At 47.3% G+C, this 16,626-nt stretch overlaps 1 protein-coding gene across 4 annotated transcripts in view; it reads right to left on the bottom strand.

Moving 5' to 3' along the window:
* GPC3 (glypican 3) overlaps nt 1-16,626 on the bottom strand; it is a 270,058-nt gene that overhangs the window by 50,440 nt on the left and 202,992 nt on the right. For all 4 annotated transcript variants that reach the window (XM_053374199.1, XM_053374198.1, XM_053374196.1 and 1 more), the window contains one exon: nt 16,209-16,329. In XM_053374199.1, coding sequence (XP_053230174.1) covers nt 16,209-16,329 — 121 coding nt within the window. The remainder of the gene's footprint in view (nt 1-16,208; nt 16,330-16,626) is intronic.

The raw sequence follows: 16,626 nt of genomic DNA on the forward strand, positions 1-16,626 counted from the left end.
CGCAGTTCACGTCAGGCACTTTTGAGCGGTACCTTTTCGGACTGGGCATCCGCCATGCCCTAACGGCACCATTTCATCCATCCAGCAACAGGCAAGCAGAGAGGATGGTGCACTTGGCAAAAGAGGCACTGGCGAGCCTGGACCGGGGAGATTGGCACGAGCGGGTCGCCGAATACTTGTTCGTGCAACACATCACCCCTCATGCGGCCACAGGGCGGAGTCCTGCTGAACTGCTTATGGGCCGCCGCCTCAGGTCCCCGCTCGACCGGCTGCACCCGGACTTTGCTGTGGCCGAACCCCCAGGCTGTGCCAACGCGCCACGGTCATTTGTTCCAGAAAACCAGGTCTTTGCCCAGAACTATGTGGGGGACATTCCTTGGGTGCCAGCCACAGTAGTGGGAGTCACTGGACCTCGCTCGTACCAGGTGGCACTCGAAGACAGGCGCTTGTGGCGCCAGCACATAGACCAGCTTAGGCACAGGGTTTGGGACTTGGACACTACCGTGGTGCCCCCAACTGCGCTCGTGGCTCCGGAAGAGACACTTACAGATGGTGAGGCTCCACCTCTCTCGCAAACTGCCAGCGTGGAGCCAAACCAAGCCACTTCAGAGGGTCTGCCAGACTTAGAATCATAGAATCATAGAATCATAGAATCATAGAATCATAGAGTTGGAAGAGACCACAAGGGCCATCGAGTCCAACCCCCTGCCAAGCAGGAAACACCATCAGAGCACTCCTGACATATGGTTGTCAAGCCTCTGCTTAAAGACCTCCAAAGAAGGAGACTCCACCACACTCCTTGGCAGCAAATTCCACTGTCGAACAGCTCTTACTGTCAGGAAGTTCTTCCTAATGTTTAGGTGGAATCTTCTTTCTTGTAGTTTGGATCCATTGCTCCGTGTCCGCTTCTCTGGAGCAGCAGAAAACAACCTTTCTCCCTCCTCTATGTGACATCCTTTTATATATTTGAACATGGCTATCATATCACCCCTTAACCTCCTCTTCTCCAGGCTAAACATGCCCAGCTCCCTTAGCCGTTCCTCATAAGGCATCGTTTCCAGGCCTTTGACCATTTTGGTTGCCCTCCTCTGGACACGTTCCAGTTTGTCAATGTCCTTCTTGAACTGTGGTGCCCAGAACTGGACACAGTACTCCAGGTGAGGTCTGACCAGAGCAGAATACAGTGGCACTATTACTTCCCTTGATCTAGATGCTATACTCCTATTGATGCAGCCCAGAATTGATGCATCCAATTGATGCAGCCCAGACTTACCACAGGCTCAGACCACTCCACTTACGGAGGCTCCACCCACAGCAGCGGATCCAGGGAACTTGGTTTCAACGCCGCCTAGGGTCGCACCACAGCCTCAGCAAGAATTGGGTGGGCCCCCGGACTTGGCTACCAGTCCCCGGCGGTCTGGCAGAGTTTCCAAGTGCCCAACTTATTTAAAGGACTATGTTGTTGGACATGTATCACTGTTGGTCTAAGTATGTGAAATGTAACTGATATGGTTTTGTGCCTAATTGAACCATTACATGTAGTGCTGTATATACCATTATGATTGTAACTAACAGCTTATCTCGGTGGGGAGGGGTGTTATGTACTGAAGTTCTCACCCTGGGCCAGCAGGGGAATACTGTAGATAGTTATGCAAATGAAGGATCGAAAGTGACGTTCAGTGATTGGATAGTTTGTATTCAAATGAAGGATCAAAAGTGACGTTCAGTGATTGGATAGTTTTAGAAAATGGCAACAGTTACATTGTTCTGGAGCTCTATATAAGCAGGCTGACTGAGCTCCTCAGCCAGTTCTGTTCCAGCTTACAAATAAAGAGCTGCTTTGGAAGAATCGCTGTGTTGTCTGATATGTTCGCCCACAACTTAACAGGGGGGATCCTATCGTTTGCACATAGCTTAAGGCTGTTATTCAACGTGCTTTTCTAATAAAGTGTTCTATTTCTGCACAGCGGCTTGAATGTTTCAGTCCTTCAGCTTCTGAAAGAGTCAGACCCACAAGCCATGACAATTTCCTATCAAGTAACAATTACAACTGTTTCCCTCCCTCTCTCCAGAAAAAAAATTGCATTTGGCGGTTTCTCTGCCTTTAAGTAACTGCTCTTGCTGAGTTGCTACCCTGACATTATGGCTGATTCTCATCTTGTGGCAAGAGGCAGGAAAATATGCAACCCGATAATCACTGAGAGCAACATGTAACAATAAGCAGGTTTTAACTTAATGATAATTTATCCAGCTGCAAGAGTTTAACCAGAACTTTCTCCCCCCCCCCCCCGCCAAACCAGGATGGCAGAAAAAAGAAGCCACCAACCCAACCCAACACCCGCAAGGAGGACAACAAATCAATCCTGGGCATGTGCTGGAGACCTTATGGTCTCAGGGCAGTTTACAATACAGTTTAAAACAGTTTCAAAACTTACAATTAAAAGCCAGGACCTGCCTCTCCACAAGATGGCTGGTGGGTGGCAACAGGAGAATGGGCCCTTCCTGTGGTGGCCCCCCATTTGTGGAATGCTCTCCCCAGGGAGGCTCCTCTGGTGCCTTCATTAAACACCTTTCGGTAAATGTTTCTCTTCAATCAAGTTTGGGACTGATTGACATTCTATGACTTTTAAAATGTTTTTGTGGGAGGGGGTTATTTTGTATTTTTCTCATTTTGCTTTTTCCTGTTCTGAACCACCCTGGGATCTTCAGATGAAGGGCAGTATACACATTTAATACACAATATTAATAAGATCCCACAATGCTCCAAAATATTAGTTCCCAAAGCAGCAAAAACTGTGCTAATTGATTCAATTATAATTAAAAAAACAAAGGGGGGGAGAACACATGCAATGCAGGCCATAGCCAGCAGTAAATCACATAAAGTAAGAGCAATTAACTCTTTATTTGCTGAAACATGGTCAGCTCAGGTGTGTCAGACCTAATGAGCACAGCAACTCTTCTCAGTAGATCTTGCCCCAGTTGTAGAGACTGAAGGTTCCCGCAGCTGCCTCAGTCTCCTCCTCCTCTGGGTTCTTCTCAAGTAATCTGAGACTATGTTAGTTTGCCTGTTTTTGTTCCTGCCGCTTCATACCTCTTCTGGTCCTTGTAGACTGGAGGGCAGGGGAGCTTCTCACAGCAGGAAGGGGAGACACCGATGCTTCTTCGTCAGCCTAACTCCTCTCCTGCTTTGGCTTCTGTCTCTGATTCTGACTGCTCTCTGCCACAGACTCTCCCTGCTCACTATACCCTGTGACCTCTTCCAGGCTTCTCCCTCTTCTCCCCCTGACTGCTCATTGTCATCCCACCACCACTCTTCTGGCTCTGAGCCTTCTTCCTTTTGGGGGTTCCCCAGCTGGGGCCTTCCACCATTCCTCTGTGCCCAGCCGGTCCATGACAAAGCAGCACAGAAACTAAGAAGATCAGAAGCTGCCTTATGCAGAGTCAAAATATTGACTAACCTCGTTCAGTACTGTCTACACTAACTGGCAGCAGTGGCTCTCCAGGGTTTCAGCCAGGGGACATTCCCAGCACTACAAGGAGAGGTCACCAGGGACTGAACACGGGACCTTCTTCATGAAAGAGCATGTGCTCCACCAATGAGTGACAACCCTTCCCCCAGAAGCAGTAAGAAATAGCATAAAGCCTGCTTGAATCAGCGAGTCTTTGGCACCTGTCAAAATGAGGCAAGGGAAAGGGCATGACTGGTTTCTGCATGGAGGCCACCGGGCAGGCTTAGCGCCACCACCAAAAAGGCTGTGTACATAGAGATGTAGTGCAGGGTCCCCAATGACCACCTTAAGGCATGGGGTAATTCCATATACAGGTAGAGGGAAATTCTTAACATATCCTGATCATAAACCACTGATTGCTTTATCTAGCCCTTGTTATATCAAAACAAAGGTCTACTTACAGATCAGCAAGTTGCAGTTTCTGAGCCAAATTTATTTTTCACTGCATTTACATCCCACCTTTTTCTCCAAGGAGCTCAAGGTGGCATGCAAGATGGTTCTCCTCTTCTTCATTTAATCACCACAACCAACCCTGTGAGGTAGGCTAGGCTGAGATGCAGTGACTGTCCCAAGATCTCCCAGTGAGCTTCATGGCCCAGCGGGGGATTTGAACCCTAGTCTCCCCGGTAAGAGTCCAACACTCTAAACACTACCCCATACTAGCTCTCATTTAATCACACACACCAGGGCGCCTGCATTTGCCAACCCCAATATATATATAACAGGAGTGTGGGACAGACAGGCAGTATCAATGGAGTCAGCAAAGGATGGGGGGGGGGCGTGTATAGCTCCTCAAGCTACCATTCACCCACCCCTACACCTCCTGTGTCAAAATCTTTTATTTTCTTCCATTTTTACCCTCCCCCCTTTCTTTCACCATGGAGCCCAAGAACAGGGGGCAGGCACTTCCCAGACTGCCTCCCTCCTTATTACCAGCAAACACAGCAAGAGTCTTACCACTATTCCAAACTGAAGCTGTCAATGAATAATGAAAGTTATCCTGCCCTTTTAAGGGTATTTTTTTAAAGCTTCTCAACCCCCCCCCCCAATTAAGCATAAACAAAACAGCAAACTGTGACCTCAATCGTTAAGATAAGTGCAGAAGGTTTATTTCAAGCAAAGGTTTCCCTTAGGAGTCTGCCAAGGCAAAAAAAGGAGAGTCTGAATTAATATTTATACTCTTCCTGGAGTGCATATTTCTCCTTTAATTTAGTCTGCATGACTGAAAAGAATTTAATAAAAAAATGTTCCAAGGGCTGTGCTGAAATTCTTGGCATATTTTTCTATAAGCCCTTGGACAATCATCAAGCGTGGAGATTGGAAAGGGTTGATAATGGGTCTGCAGTTAAAGCAATAGTTTAAATGGCAAGGAAAATTGAACCATGCAGAGCTGAAGGAGAGAAGAGGGAGGCTGTGGTGTAGTGAGGGAGAGAGCAAGAACCCTGGACCATCGCTTTCTCACCTTTCTGTTATCCCACCTGTACATCCACAGGTGAAACTGGTGAGGTGAAACACAGAAGTCGCTCCATTTCCAGAGGCAGCAATACCTCAGAATTCCAGTTACTGAATGCTGCCTATGGAAGGAAGGCATGATACATTTATGTCCTGCTTCAGAGCTTTCCATATGCATCTGTCTGGCCACTCAGCACCAGACTCTGCACTTGATGGTCTTTGGTCTGATCTGCAAGAAAATAAAGATGTGCCTGGTGGATCAGGCCCCTGGCCCACCTGGCCCAGCAACCTGTTCTCATTTTGGCCAACCAGGTGCTGCTGTGAGAGGCCCCAAGCAGCACCTGAGCCCAACAGCAACTCCTTCTCTGCCTGTGGCTTCCAGAAACTGGTATCCAAGGGTGGAGGGTGAGTAAAGCCATAAAAGTATTAATAAATAGTTAAAACCAAGTTTTAGGAACAGGGTTTTCCTTCTCCTAGGTGGGCTGCTTTCTCAGGTTGAGTAGCCCCTCTGATAAATAGCATCATATGTCATGTCTTCACCCAAAGAGCCATTATCCCTTTTGAAAGAAATCCAAGGGAGGTGCTGAGGTGTTGATTAAATGCAAATTTGTTGTCCCCTGGGGTGACAAGGGGCTTCGGGGAAACCATAAAAAAGGTAAAGCATCCCTGACAGTTAAGTCCAGTCACAGACGACTCTGGGGTTGTGGCGCTCATCTCGTTTGTCCGCAGAGTTTTTCTGGGTCATGTGGCCAGCATGACTAAGCCGCTTCTGGTAAACCAGAGCAGCGCACAGAAATGCCGTTTATCTTCCCACCAGAGCGGTACCTATTTACCTACTTGCACTTTTGGGTGTGCTTTCGAACTGCAAGGTTGGTAGGAGCTGGGACCGAGCAACGGGAGCCCAGCTTGCTTTAAACTGCACTTCTGAGGAAGACAAGTCAGGTTTATTGTTACTATAGTTTATTTTTTGTGTGTGTTTCTTATTGTAAACCACCCTGTGATCCTCAGGTGAATGGTGGTATAGAAATTTCATAAATAACTTCCATAGAGGTGAACACCAGATCCAAGGCATGTCCACGGCTATGGGTTGGGCCAGACTTATTCAGGGACAGCCCCATGGAGGCCATGCTTTCCACGAAGTCCCGAGTGACCCCTTGTAAGGTCGTGTCGGCATGGATGTTAAAATCCCCTAGGACAACCAAACTAGGTGTCTCCAGGAGAACATCTGCCACAACCTGAAGCAGCTCAGGCAGGGAATCCTTGGCGCAGCGGGGAGATCGGTACACCAAAAGGAATCCTGGACTGCCCCTATTGCCCAGCTTCCAGAACATGCACTCCCAATAGGACGCCTGGTGCAGACTAATGACTTCCTAATCTCTGCTGATCATTGGACAGCCACTAAGCAAGTCTCTATGGGTGAAACTTTCCCCAAACTGGGTGCCACCACCAAAAAGCCTTCCCAAGAAGCCATCATCAGGTGGGGGAATCTGAAGAAGGCTCCAATGAAGATCTTAAGACCCGAGCAGGAATGTGTGGGGAAACACATTCCTTCCGAATAATCTCCACACCAAAATCAGTGGGGTCTCGTTCGTCCTTTTATAGTTAAAGCTGCCACCTCTCCAGAGTGCATGACAACACTCGTGTCAGGGACTCAAAACCTCACAGTCTGGCTAATGAGCTCCTTAGGGCTCTGTGTTAGTACACAATGAAACTGTCATGCACAGAATCTGAAACATCAGTTAAAAAGGAACATACACACACATATCAACAGTGAGTGATCAGAACATCGCTTCTGAATATTAATTCCCTCCCTACCAAAGCCTAGATCAAGAGATGCATCACATGCCAGACGTGCCTCAGAGGAGAGCAGGACCACACCAGAGGTTGGGAGCCTGCACAGAATATGCACTCAGGCTTCACAGCCCCTTCAGGCACAAAAGGAGAGGGGGGGGGCAGGTAGCACTGGCAGATAACTGATGGATCCTCTGGACTCACAAGATGCAGACAAAGATGCTGGGAGCTTTATCCTGGTCAAGAGAGCAAACATTTCTCCTTGCTGATCTTCAAGATCCAGCTTTAAACCACTGAATTTGGCAACCTTAAGTGACTAGCGTTAGACATGGCAGCCCAAGACCCCCTAGCTCTCAATGGCCTGGGGTGCAATTCCCTCATGGTCAGTCTTCGGGATGGGCGGGGCCAAAGTTTAAATGTGAACAGTCCAAAAGATGAGACTTTCAGCTTTGACCAAGAGAGTGCATTCCAGCTGCCCAGAGACCAGATGTTCAAACACACACAACAGCAGGGTGAGGGGTGGCGGCGTGGCAAAGGTCCCAAAGGACAGCCAGAGAGGTCCGGAAGGCCACATCTAGCCCCCACTCCGGTGATACAGTGTGCTTCCCTACCACACTGGCATCTCCCTTATAGAATTTTATTGGCTTCTCCCCATCACCTTGCCGGTGTTCTTGGCATCTGTGTTTTGAAGGAGAAGACTGCCAGCGAGGGGAAGGGTCTCTTTCAGCAAAGCACATCCGCCACGCATCCTTGGGGAGCTTCCAAGCATCTCCAGAGGTCCCTCGTAACACAGTTTGGAAGCCACCCATCTGTAATGCCTCCCAGAATTGTGAGGTTCTAGCCAATCAAGGGCTGTTGACTCTGAAGGGTCAGGGCCACATACCAGCCTCTTCTTATAAGCCTTCAATTTCCTGAACCACACACACTCTTCTGGCTTGTGAGTCCTGAAATATTTGCTTAGGTCACATAGCTGATCGCTTTGGGTTTGATAAACAATATGACTCACAGGCAGTTCTCAAACTCTCTTGATATTTTAGCAGGGGAGGAGGAAGCAGCAGGACTCTTTGAATGTAGCCCCTGCTCCATGGTAGGTCTCCTAGTCAATTAAAACTTCTTTTTACTGGCCCATTTGCCAAAAAGATTATCATATCTCCTTCAAAAAGATTACCATATCTCCTTTGCTTTTTCATCCAGATGATTAAGCCTTACTTTCCTGAACAAACAAAAAGTTATTTCGACTTAGGGCACATGTGAGAAAAGCACAAGCATGCTACAGTTTCCTGAAGATTAATTATTCACCCTACCCTGCTCTCTCTCCGTATTGCTCCACAAATGTTATTTGTAGTTTGTTTCTGTGCTCTGATCAAGATCTTTCTCTTCTAAAGGCCTATCTCAACATTTAGAAGTAGAAAGAAGCTTTGCATTCATCAACTAGACCCCAAGGAGACCAAAGGAAGTGGGTTTCTGAAAGGGTTCCTCTGGCTGGCTGCTACCCCAACGGCAGGTGGGGTCACAATTCCCAGAAAGAGAACAACAAGGAATCTTCCAAATAAGAGGGCACAAACTATCTCCAACTGTTGCTTATCTTGCTAGTGCCATTAGAGATCAGCACCACCAATGCATTGGATGAGGAGAGCCTCCATGCCAACACAACAGCATGTTGAGCACTGTCAAACTCTCCTTGATAGCTGGCTAAAGCTCATGAAGCAAAAAAAATAAAATAAACACAAAGACATGTATGGGGTGCGTGTGTGAGAAGTTATTTTTTGTAGAGAGGGACCAGGAGGAGGAGGAGAGGAAGAAGAAGAAGAAGAAGAAGAAGAAGAAGAAGAAGAAGAAGAAGAGCAGCTACCAAGCCCAAACTGCATAATTAACTTTGGACTGACCTTCCACAGAATTTAGAGATATTCTGAAGGAAGAAAGTATCAAGGGATGTGAAAAGTCACAAAATGCTATTATCACCAATGCCTGTTCACTCCTACTTTAGACATGAGCTTGATTTTTGTGAAACCGCCAAAACTAAAAAGAAAGGGCACTTGCTGAATTCAATGGATTTTGTGCCAGGCTGCTTTCCTTGCATACTCCCAAAGGACGGCTCCCAGCCCTTGCTTCCTTTCTCCAAACTTCTACCACCAGTTGCCTGGGTACTTTCCCCTTCATTAATTATCTGCCAGCCCCTTTCATTATTTTTGCCCAGGCCTCAAAGCCTCCCCCCCCCCGCACCTTTGCAGGCCAGAGGAAACTGTACCTGAAGCCACAACTGTCAATCCCATTCCAAATTTGGCACCACATGTGCCAAGTGGAGGCCTTTTGATTTACAGCCCTTGCAAATATGCACGAGGGATGCTTGCAATCAGCTGACAATGTTGACCCCGAGGAAAGGCAGAAGCTAAGGTTTTAAAGAGCTACACCAGGAGGGTAATCTGCAGGCTTACCCGCCCTTTAGATTTTGCCCTTCTGCTGCTGAGCCAACCAACAGCAGTTGCCTTTGTTTACAAGGGAGCTCCACAGCTTCCTATCAAAGGAATATTGCTACTACTGTTAATAATTGGATATGCTGAGCATTTATTTAGGGCAGAGATGCCTAATCTATTTCAGCCTGAGGGCCACATTCAGCCTTAGCCAACCCTGATAGTGGGTGCAGCCAACTCACACTCTTGCATGCCCCCCTCCCATGCAAGGACAAAACACCTCCTCCCTAAGCTGATCTGTGCAGATCCACTGAGGAGGTGGGTGATCACCCATCCCCTGGCAAGCGAGCGGATGAATCTGTATCCCCCAGTGTAATCCCTCCAGTCACTCCAGCAGCACCCCATCCTGCTTTTTGTCAGTCCCAAATTGTTTGGGCATTGAGGTCTGGGGGGAAATGTTTATAGAGAGCCAGGTCAGTCTCTCAGTCCAGGCATTAGCTACCCCTGATTTAATTGGGTCTTCTGCAAACAATATCTCTGTGGTTCCATCTGACTTGAGTGATTGCTAATCTGCCCTTCCTCACTGTTCACACTGAACTGGTTTCATTCCGCTGCAGCATTACAATGTTATGCAGCCAGGGAGTCAGGATTGTAGGCTTGGAAGGGACCCCAAGAGTCATCTAGTCCAACCCCCTGCAATGCAGGAATCTCAGCTAAAGTATCTCTGACAGGTGGCCATCCAACCTCTGCTTTAAAACATCAAAGGAAACAGATTCCACCAGCTCCCGAGGGAGACCATTCCACTGTCAAACAGCTCTTACCATCAGAAAATTCTTCCCGGTGTTGAGTCAGAATCTCCTCTATTTTCACTTGAATACAGTGGCTTGAGTCCAACCCTCCAGAACAGCAGAAAACAAGCTGGCTCCATCTTCCATGTGTCAGCCCTTGAGATATTTGAAGACGCTCTTTTATCTCTTCTCAGGATCCAGGCTAAGCTTACCTAATGCCCTCAACCGTTCCTCATAAGCCTTGGTTTCCAGACCCAACTTGTCAAAAATCAAGGTGCTACTACTAGCATAAAAAGGTAAAGGTACCCCTGCCCGTACGGGCCAGTCTTGACAGACTCTAGGGTTGTGCGCTCATCTCACTCTATAGGCCGGGAGCCAGTGCTGTCCACAGACACTTCCGGGTCACGTGGCCAGCGTGACAAGCTGCATCTGGCGAGCCAGCGCAGCACACGGAAACACCGTTTACCTTCCCGCCAGTAAGCGGTCCCTATTTATCTACTTGCACTTTGATGTGCTTTCGAACTGCTAGGTTGGCAGGCGCTGGGAGCGAGCAACGGGAGCGCACCCCGCCGCGGGGATTCGAACCGCCGACCTTTCGATCAGCAAGCCCTAGGTGCTGAGGCTTTTACCCACAGCCCTAAATAGCTTGGCACCCAAGTACTTCAAATAGTTCCTTCCCGAATATCAGCCACTTCAAATCCCATGATTAGTAGGCCTTGTTGGTGGTGCAACCTTTGGGGGCTGCCTGGGTGGCTGACCTGTGACAGAGACTTTTCAGTGGTGGTTCCTTGGTTATGGAATGCCCTCCCAAATGAGACGTGCCTGCCACTATCTTTAACTTTCAGGAGGAATGTGAAAACATTCCTCTTTACCCAGGAATTTGGTGGCTGAAGAATACTGCTCCTGGCAACCCTAAGATCATAGGATGGGGAAATGTTTCAAACTGCAATTGCCTTTAGAAAGTTTTTGACTGCAACTGCTTTCAAATGTTTTGAAATGCAATGTTTCAAACTAACTGCTTTATATAGGTAATGTTTTTTTGCTTTGTTTTGTATTTAAATTGTGTCTGTGCTCTTTCAGGGGGAAAGGGCAGAATATAAATGCAGTGAAGGAAGGAAAAATACTGATTAGAACATTCCCAAAGAACTAGCTGTGTTTGTTTGCTGCAGCAAAATCAACGAGGAAAGTCTTGATACATCCCTAACCATTCTGCCTAATTTCCACAGGCAACGATGCACATGGAGACACTGTAGTTCCACCATCTACAAATCTGACCCAGCAGCCATTGACCTGGCTTCTGACTTTTCGGCATGCGTTGCCCGCCCTGACTATCTCTGTGGTCCATACGGAGCCAGAAACCTGCTTTTGGCTGTGTCCCAGGTGCATTGCCATGCCCTTCTGCTCTCACAGAAATGGGCACTTCTTACATTCTTATATTGTGTATGTCACATCTAGTCTGACATCCTTTTCTCGCAGTGGCCAACCAGATGCCCGTGGGATCCGAGCACAAGAGCAGCAACTCTCCCTTCCTGTGGTTTCCAGAAACTGGCATTCAGAAGCATTATTGGACAGAGCATAAGTCATTCTGGCTAGTAGCCTCAGATAGCTCTCTCCTCCTCCATGATTTGGTCCAATGCTCTTCTAAAGCCATCAAGGTTAGTGGCTATCACTGTCTTCGGTAGGAGGGAAGTCCATCGTCTGACTTCATGCTATATGAAGAAGTACGTTCTTTTATCTCTCCCGAATTTCCCACAATCCTGGTATGTGCTGTCTCAACAGAACCCTCCCAAGAGAGGAGATAGAATCCAGGTGTTTTATAGGCATTTTGGGAGGAGAGGATATGAAGTGTACATTCTTACTGAAAATGTCAAGGGGAATGGGAAGATTTTTTAGCAATTAAAAAAGGCACTGTATGTTCAGACTTTTAATGATATGTAGCAGTCAGAGTCTGTCACACTTATTCTGATTTAACTGTCCCAGTTGCTCCTTCCATATGGAGTGGAAGTCTGGGAGGAGCCCTGCGTTATGGTGAACTGCTCCCGAGAAAGCCTTAAAATTTTTCCTGAGTCACAAAAAAATGTTGTTAGTCTTTAAATACAGGGTGTGAGTCATGCGGACTGATAGATTACACTCTGCAGCATTTTTTATTCCACCCCCCCCCCAAAGAAAATACAGAGGCCAAAAGATTCCTGCAGTACATTCATCATGGGTAAAAAAAAACCCTTCAGTCTTCTTGCTTTAGTAGCAAATAATGGCAACAGCTGGGTGGATCCTAGCAGCCCTTGGATTTCAGATTTCACATTTGCCACACAAAATATAATAATTCCATCCAGAAACGACAGGCCCAAATAATTATTGGTGCACTTTCAGAAAACTTCTCCCTCCCCCTTGTCAGATGAGGCATAATGCCATCATGAAAATGAGTTCCTGAATTCAAGCAGGATCCGGCACCCTGAGTAAAATGGATGCATATCAACATCTCCTATATGGTTGCCCCGCGAAGGTTCCTGCCATGACCAGGTTTCCCCATTTTCAGGGGTGAGAGCAATAACCCCCGAGTCAGTAGGGGGATTACACATAGGCACAGGAGAAGCACTGCCTTCCTCTGACTCAGAGAAATCCCACCCCAGGGATTGCCTGGGCCAATGAGTTTGAGTTCTCCAGTACCTTTTTTGGAGTGACTCCCACTGTGTTGACATCAAAGCTCCACTGTATGTAACTTGCCCACCATTTTCTTGAGACTGAAGCACGTTCTGCTTTTAGTGTTCCCAAATGCTTAGGTCTTGAGCATACAGAACAACACCGCAGAGCTCTTCCTGCATGACGTTTTCTCCAGAGTGACCCTAGGAGCCCATCCTCTGTGGCTGACTCACCTCCTTCCACTCAGATGGGTTCCAATTAGAGCAAAGGGTGAGGAGTCTCTTTCTCAGTGGCTAAAATACTCCCCAGTGTGAGCCAGTGTGGTGTAGTGGTTAAGAGTGGTAGACTTGTAATCTGGTGAACAGGGTTCGCATCCCCGCTCCTCCACATGCAGCTGCTGGGTGACCTTCGGCTAGTCACACTTCTTTGAAGTCTCTCAGCCCCACTCACCTCACAGAGGGTTTGTTGTGGGGGAGAAAGGGAAAGGAGAATGTTAGCCGCTTTGAGACTCCTTAGGGTAGTGATAAAGCGGGATATCAAATCCAAACTCTTCTTCCCCTTCTTACTGACTGGGTGGCTCTAGGTTGTTGATGGCAGGGACCCTTTTGGGATCCTGCTACAGAAATAGTCATTGGTCTTGGAACCTGGACCATTACAGCATCCAATTTTCCCCACAACTGGCAGTCAGATGCCCTAGTGAGATGCCCACCAGGTGGGTTTAAAGGCAACGGCTCTTCCACCTTCGGTAACAGGTTATCTGCATCTCAGCATGGAGTTTTGTCTTTAACCATTAATGGCTGCTGACAGACCAGCCCTCCACAAATTTGCCTCATGTCATTTTATAGTAATCTTAGCACAGGATAGGAAGAAACTAGACTGAAATTCACTGACATATCTCTGGGTGGATTTGCTGTAGATCCCCTTTCTAGGTTCTGAGAAACGCACCTTCCTTCTCGCACTTATTGCCGACAAGCTTTACTACACAGCCCACCTGGTGCCTTCCAGATGCTTTAGACTACAATTCCCATCAGCCCCAGTCAGCACAGCTCATGCCCCAGGTTGAGAAAGGCTGTGTATCAGAGTGTGCAATACAGTGGTACAGTGGTACCTCATGTTAATTACGTAATTCATTCCGGAGGTCCGTTCTTAACCTGGAACTATTCTTAACCTGAAGCACCATTTTAGCTAATGGGGCCTCCTGCTGCTGCCGTGCCACCGGAGCACGATTTCTGTTCTCATCCTGAAGCAAAGTTCTTAACCTGAGGTACTATTTCTGGGTTAGTGGAGTCGGTAACCTGAAGCATATGTAACCTGAGGTACCACTGTACTTTAAAATCAAGGAAGGAATCCTTTAACTGCCCCCCCAAGCCATGCTGTTAACAAACGTTTCCCTCTGGTTTTCTGAGGAAGTAGGCAATAAGCTCATGACAGATTATGTTCCATTAATAAAATTAATTACTCTTGAAGGTGCTACTGGACCAGGATACACTTGCAGCTTATCAGCTTCCCAGCACTTGCACAAACTTCTTGGCAGGTTTTGGGTTCCCATTCTGTTTGTTTCCTTTATCCCTCAGGAACATTGGAGACTGTTAGGCTTTCTGGCCGAAGAGCAAGCCATCTCTCCGCCCCCCCCCCCACTTCCTTAAGTGAAAGGCTGATTCTGCAAGCTAAGTTATAAATTGGTTCACATGCATCCCAAAGATCTGTCAAGATATGGTAGGCCTGAAATATTTCCAACCATCGGCTGCACCGTAACCTCTGGAAGAGAAACCATTTCCCTTCTAAAAGCCTTTCAACCTGCTAATGATCCGGCCTGCCCGATGCAATTTCTTTTCCAGAGTCACAGCCTTAAGTTGACTTATGAATTACAAATTACGGAAACTGTGCATTTGATCACAGCAATAATCATTTGACTATAACTTCCTCCCTCCCTCTCTGCTCCCCCCTTTACCACCTCCAGCTTCAAGCTCAGGAACTGAATAAATACACACTCACTCTTTGATTACCCTCTGATGTTTTAATTGCTTTTTTCAAGGCTGATAATTAGGGAATGGGGTCCACATTTGAAACAAATGCTTTGCCTTTTGCAGGGAAGTAGCCTCTGGAACTTAATTGTCTAATACTATAGAGAGTATGGACATTTCTTTGGCAGAGACCTTAAGCATAACTGTTTGGAAGACCTTAAGCATAACTGTTACACTGAAAGAGCGCTTTGTTCCAGGGCTGATCCAAATGCCAAAATTTTCTGTCTTCTCTCTTCCAACCTCTGTTTTGCACCCACCACCCCTGTTTTTACCTTCCCACTATGAAATTATCAGCATATATGACCTGAGGAAGGAGTCCTCAAGGCAGCTCTGGCCTTTCTACAAAAATGTTAACATCATGTGGAAGAAATAAGAAAGAAATCTATTGGGAAGACACCTTAAAAGGAACGCGACTTAAAAATCCTAGGGCTTACATTGCTACCTTCCTCCACAGCAACAGATGGCGCTGTTGCATTACACATTCCTATTAGGAACAACACAACCAGCTCTCTTATTCCATACATTCATATACAGTGGTACCTCGGGTTACATATGCTTCAGGTTACAGACTCCGCTAACCCAGAAATAGTACCTTGGGTTAGGAACTTTGCTTCAGGATGAGAACAGAAATTGTGCTCTGGCGGCGGCAGCAGGAGGCCCCATTAGCTAAAGTGGTGCTTCAGGTTAAGAACAGTTTCAGGTTAAGAACGGACCTCCGGAACAAATTAAGTACAGTGGTGCCCCGCAAGACGAATGCCTCGCAAGACGGAAAACCCGCTAGACGAAAGGGTTTTCCGTTTTGGAGGTGCTTTGCAAAACGAATTTCCTATGGGCTTCCTTCGCAAGATGAAAATGTCTTGCGAGTTCCTGCGGGTTTTTTTTCCTTTTCCCTCCGTTTTTCCCAAGCCGCTAAGCCGCTTATCAGCTGATCCGCTAAGCCGCTTAACAGCTGATCCGCTAAGCCGCTAAGCCGCTTAACAGCTGATCGCTAAGCCGCTTATCAGCTGATCCGCTAAGCCGCTTAACAGCTGATCCGCTAAGCCGCTTATCAGCTGATCCGCTAAGCCGCTTATCAGCTGATCCGCTAAGCCGCTTATCAGCTGATCCGCTAAGCCGCTTATCAGCTGATCTGCTAAGCCCGCTAATAGCGCTAATCCACTAAGCCGCTAATGGGCTTGCTTCGCAAGACGAAAAAACCGCAAGACGAAGAGACTCGCGGAACGGATTCTTTTCGTCTTGCTAGGCACCACTGTATTTAACCCGAGGTACCACTGTATCTCAACAGGGTCTCCCCTGACTCAAAATATCTTAAGTACTGAACAGTTCCTCAAGGAACAGCTTTTAGCCTCAGCAACTGACCTGGAAAAATACACTCTTCAGGTCTAGATTCAGGTACAGCCACAGCCAACCCTGGCCTCAGCTATGCACAGCTCTGGCTTCCAGTATGGGGTAATTTCTAAAGAGGGAACAATGTCTCTCCATGGGTTTTTGAATGCAGATTTACTAAGTTGGAAAACTGGGTCATTCTGAACAATACTCAGTGTTCATCAATGATTCAGCCAGAATCATCTAAGAGAGAGTACGTGACCTTACCTGATTAATGTGTTTCAGCTTATCAATGATCTGGCTAACGACGGGTTCAGGTCCTTTCACCTTGACTTCATGGTTGCTGAGCTGGGTCTTTCCTCCGTTCCTCACTGCCTGGCGGGTGTACCTGCAAGGGCATGACAAGCATGAGTAACACAAATGGTGTGCAAGAAATAAGAAGATGCTGTCTGAGGGTCCCAGAAGGAGGCACAAAGTGTGGCATTCCCCCCCTCCAAGAGTCTAAGGCAGATGTTCCAAAAATTTCTTGAAGAGGCAGAAATTGAGCAGTGAAGTTGGGGTGTTGGGAGAACCTTCATTTTCTGAGTTACCCAAGTTCCCTCTGCCATTTCCAAGTCTTGATAACAATTCCCTTGGTTCCATCTTGTGGAACAACAGCCACAGTGCATGACACCTGGTGCAGGTG

This window comes from Podarcis raffonei, chromosome Z, assembly GCF_027172205.1.
Source record: "Podarcis raffonei isolate rPodRaf1 chromosome Z, rPodRaf1.pri, whole genome shotgun sequence".
NCBI lineage: Eukaryota > Metazoa > Chordata > Lepidosauria > Squamata > Lacertidae > Podarcis > Podarcis raffonei.